Genomic DNA, 4,939 nt, shown 5'->3' on the forward strand with positions numbered 1-4,939 from the left:
GCCATACCGCGGCCCGGCCTGGCCACGCCCACTTCGCGGCGGTCCCGTCAGCCATCCGCCCGACCTCGTCTTGTCGCGTCTCGCCGCGGACGGGAGACGGGGGCGCGACAGCCGTCACCACGCCAAAAACGCGTCTCTGTGTCTCCATTATATTGGCACGGGCCAGGGGGCCTGGCGACCACCGAGCGACACATCTAAAATAACTCAACAATCTTCTGCAGCCGAGTGTGTGCCAGGGCGGGTCAGGGGCGAGGGCGGGGCCGGATATATAATACGGTGCCGCCGCCCGCGGAGCGCCCGCGGCGGCGGGGGGGGGGGGGGGGAGGGGGCTGCAGGCGGTGGCCATCGATCTTGGCGCGTGGTGATCGGGTGTTGACGCCGCTGGTCGCGTGCCCCGACCGACGGCCGTGGCGGCGCGTCTGATCACGCCGGGGTGCGGACAGCGAGAGGGTGGGCCAGGCCCCGAGACGCTGCGCCGGTATTTTGTACTAGTCCCTGCTCATCTACCACGACAAGCCGACGCCGGCGAGGTGCACTGGCGGCGGCAGTAAGCGCAGGTGACGCAGGACCGGGAGGGTACACAGAGATACGCTAGGGGGACAGCCACACCGCACACCGCACACACACACCCGCCAGCCGGCTGCCGGGACACAGAGACACCGCACAGGCGCTCCGGGTGCTGTGCGGTGGTATCAACGTCCAATATACCACATTCAAATGTGTCAAGGACTGAAATTTCCCTGTACAACGGCCACCGTCCACGCTCGCAGTATGCTAGCTGGGCTCGCGGCGGCGCGCCATGGCAGACTGTCATGGCGTCCGACGGCGCGCCTCAGGCAACACGCAACGCTCAGAAAACACTGTATGGTTACACGGACACTGACATCCAAGAAGAGGTAAATAACAACGAGAAACCCCACCAAAGTCACGCCTCTCGGCATGCACCCACCGACGCCGCATTCTGACCGACAAAATAGGACGCATTTTGATTAGAATCCATCCAAGGTGAGAGTTGTACGTCCGGACTAGATATTCTCGCGCGGTATCACTGGTGTGGTTCGTCGCGGTGCCACTAGATGTCTCTGCCGGCACCGACAGTAGGTACGCGCCACCCGGTCTAGTATATCACTTCGTAGACGGTGGCCTTCTTGTCGCCGGAGCCGGTGACGATGTACTTGTCGTCGGCCGAGATGTCGCAGCTCAGCACCGACGACGACTCCTTCGACTGCAACACGGGCAGCGGGCTGAGCAGGTGCAGTCTAAGACTGCAGGATGGGGGCCGCGGGCGGCGGCCACCATCCGGAAACATTCTGGTCACGCGAGGCCGCTCAGAACGAACGTCATTGGGTATGCCAGCCGCCTTTTATGTACACGCCACGGGAGAAAAAATTGAGAAAAGTTCACGCGTGCGGTCACCAGATTGTATGGCATCCAAGGGAGGATCAGAAATCATGCTAATTTAGATGGAAGTTGATCTTATCCCATTCGTCACATATGTATACAATACTTAAGAAGCACATATCTTCCTAAAATGCCAGTCTAATCTGCAGGTTAACGGGCTTAAGGTGGGATGATTGCCGTCTCTTCGACCAGCCACTGTTGACAGATAACGACCCAAACTGACGACAAAAAACGATCCACGGCGCCGGAACGTCATAAATGCCAACGCCTGTCCATGACGCCGCTAGATCCTGTCAAGATACCTGAAATATCGAGGCCCCGTACGGCGTCCTCCAGGCGTTCAGCAGGTTATCCTTGCCGGTGGAGACGAACCACTTGCCGCACTGGGCGAACTTCAGTGACAGCACACAGCTCTCGTGCAGGTGCAGCTGGTACTTGTCGGGCTTGTTCACGTGCAACACCTCCACGTTGGAGCTCTCCATGCCGACGGCCAGCCACTCGCCGGTCGGGCAGAAGCCCAGCGAGAAGATCTGCGAGCTGAAGTCATGCTGCTGCAGCTGGCGGCCCTCGCGCAGGTCCCACGAGCGCACCGTATTGTCCAGGCCGCCCGTCCACAGCTTGTTGCCGTCGGACGAGATGTCGATGCAGGACGCGCCGTCCGTGTGGCCCTGGAACTGGCGCACCAGCTGCTGGTTGTGCAGGTCCCAGACGGCGATGTTGCCGTCGCTGCAGCAGCTGAAGCACACCTTCGAGTCGGGCGAGATGGCCAGCGCGTAGCACGCCGGCGCTGACGACGGCAGCTCGCACTTGATGCGCGGGCTGGGGCCGGCCAGGTCCCAGATGCTCAGCGTGCTCGCCTCGCCCCCCACCATCAGGGTTCGGCCATCCGGCAGCAGCTTCACAGAGCGGATGTAGTTGTCGCGTTGCTGAAACGGGACGGTGCTCTGTCAGCGGGTGTCGCACTCGCCTCTGGACAAGGGCAGACAAGGCCAGTCGTTCGAGTGCATATGTCGAAGCGATAATGAAAAGCAGGCAGGGTATATTTACTACTTGGAATCACTTTCTAGGATTTCAGACCAGTTTGTCTCCCGCGTAAATACATTTATAATGGAATCGTCCTTCTGAGAAGGTGTTCAGGCTACTCATTGATCTCTGCAGCGACATCTGCCGGTGACTTTCTGACAATCAGCATCAACTCTGTCCTCTACTGGCGGTCATCGCATTTAACATTTCCAAGCCCGCCGCCCGTCAGCAAAAGGGCAAAGCCAGAAAGCCGCTTGGGGAGGGAGAGGGGAGAGGATAACATCGGCCTGGGGTAAGTCTGAAAAAGTGTCACGACTTTCAAAACTCAACGGATTTGGCTTCCTTTTCCCACATGGAATGTTAAAAAACAGACTTCCGTCGTAAGTTTGCTTAGATACTTAGTCGAAACAAGCCCAGAAACCGTACATTTTTGGCCAGACTGACTTGGGACAGGGATGGAGAGACTGACCTGGGGGGAGGTGGTATACCACCCCCCACCCTCCCGTCCCGTCCTGGGCCCGCCGTTGTATCGGAGGCACGACTGGCACTCACCAGGCAGTCCAGTTGCGAGACGGGCGACTTGGCCGTCGGCTGGCTGATGTCCCACACCTTGACGCAGCCCTTGCCGCCCGTGTAGACGTACTTGGTGGGGTTGGAGATGGTGACGGCGCATACCACCTCGCCGTGGCTCAGGGTGTTGATCTGGCGCGCGTGGCGCGGGATGCCCGGTCCCAGCAGCGCGTCCGTGGGGAACGGCACTGGCATCATCTGGCCATCGGCCGACACGTGGAAGCTGTAGGCCCTGGGGACGTGGGCGGAGGGTGAGCGAGACGCCTTCTGGAGATTGATTAGGGGTGTTGCTGCTGCGATGGGCGGAAAGCAGACAGTTGAAATTGAAGAGGGGAGGGGAGATGAGAGAGAAATAGAGAGACAGAAGGGAGGGGGGCGGGGCGAAAAATGTAAATGCAAGCAGCAACAGCAATGCAGAGGCGAAATTATGTGCGTGCAGCTTTGGAGTAGGTAAAACGAGGAGTGACCTGGCGACTGATGAAAGGAGAGGCGTGTGGGGGAAGTTCATAATGCCCACAGTCCATAATGTCTACAGTTGATAATGTCCACAGTTCCTCATATTCACAGTTCATAATGTCCACTAATTAGTTCTGCCTGCATCCGCCAGGGTGAAAAACTTCGGCCCTATGGGAGAGAGGCGTCACCAAGCGCCGTCACGTCATTTCCTTCGATTTAAAACACGGTTCAGCACCATTGTTCCAAAGTGAATCTTCCACGGCCTCCCAAAGCCCGACTCTGAATAAACCCGACTGAAAGAGGCCAACTCTGAACAAAAGATCTGAAACAAAACCGACTGAAATTAAGTCGACTCTGCATATGACAGATGAAAGCCAGCTGTACAGGAATAAGCTCGACTTTGCATGAAACCGACAGCCGTGTCCGCGGCTACACTGAGGTGGTCACGTGACAGCCGGTACAGGGCGGAGCTGGTGTGCAAAAAGGGCATGGTGGCGTGGAGACATGCCAGGCATGCGTCGGCGTGTAACCGCTCAATGATAGGAGAGGTCTGAGTCATGAAAGCTGTGCCAAGTGTATGGTGCGACCTAGGGTGGTATAGATATGGGAGAATATATATATATATATATATATATATATATATATATATATATATATTGTATATATGTTCATAATGCCCACAGTTCACATTGCCCACAGTCCATAATGTCTACAGTCGATAATGTCCACAGTTCCTCATATTCACAGTTCATAATGTATCAAGCATACGCCCTGCTCCTACACCGAGTCTTAGTCAGGCACGTATTTTAGAGGTGCGTTGTCAGTAATGATTGCAACAATATAAGCAATGACATCAAAAGGTATCATCTGCCCCTTCCCTCCCCAGCTTATACACCTATCTTGGGACCGAGAGAAGCAAGTCTATGAAAAGATTACAAGGCTGAGCCGGCGTCCGTATCTGCTTACATGTATATATCTGGCATTTGTCCGAGATCACCTGCGCGTTTGTTATGAAGCAAGAAACGATATGCGGTGCCCATCAGCAGCAGCGTTGTAATTTAGCACGGGAAACGCAATATCTGCGTAGATGTGGAGGAGTGCATTCAGAGATCGCAGTGGGGAGCAGAGGCGCAGCCAGGGTCTTGGTAAGAGGTGGTGTGGAGGAATGCCCTCAGAGTTCGCAGTGGGGAGCAGAGGCGCAGCCAGGGTCTTGGTAAGAGGTGGTGTGGAGGAATGCCTTCAGAGTTCGCAGTGGGGAGCAGAGGCACCCAGGGTCTTGGTAAGAGGTGGTGTGGAAGAATGCTTCAGAGATCGCAGTGGGAGCAGAGGCACAGCCAGGGTCTTGGTAAGAGGTGGAGTACAGGATTGAAAAAGGTCGCTGATGGCGAAACGCCCACCCCCCCCCCTACATAAAATCTCAGGCATGGCCTATTTGATTCGGAGGGGACACACTTCTTCCGTTTTATTATTTCCCACTCTGTTATTGAAA

General features: G+C 56.3%; 1 protein-coding gene across 1 annotated transcript in view; it reads right to left on the reverse strand.

Moving 5' to 3' along the window:
- Positions 1-976: 976 nt before the first annotated feature.
- Positions 977-4,939, reverse strand: part of LOC119095755 (transducin-like enhancer protein 1) — a 10,049-nt gene continuing 6,086 nt past the window's right edge. The window contains exons 2-4 of the mRNA XM_037218610.1: positions 2,977-3,226; positions 1,704-2,327; positions 977-1,225 (exon numbers count right to left, since the gene is read on the reverse strand). Coding sequence (XP_037074505.1) covers positions 1,118-1,225; positions 1,704-2,327; positions 2,977-3,226 — 982 coding nt within the window. The 3' untranslated portion in view covers positions 977-1,117. The remainder of the gene's footprint in view (positions 1,226-1,703; positions 2,328-2,976; positions 3,227-4,939) is intronic.

The sequence above is a fragment of the Pollicipes pollicipes genome, unplaced genomic scaffold, assembly GCF_011947565.3.
Source record: "Pollicipes pollicipes isolate AB1234 unplaced genomic scaffold, Ppol_2.1 Scaffold_4219;HRSCAF=4965_pilon_pilon_pilon, whole genome shotgun sequence".
Classification (NCBI taxonomy): domain Eukaryota; kingdom Metazoa; phylum Arthropoda; class Thecostraca; order Pollicipedomorpha; family Pollicipedidae; genus Pollicipes; species Pollicipes pollicipes.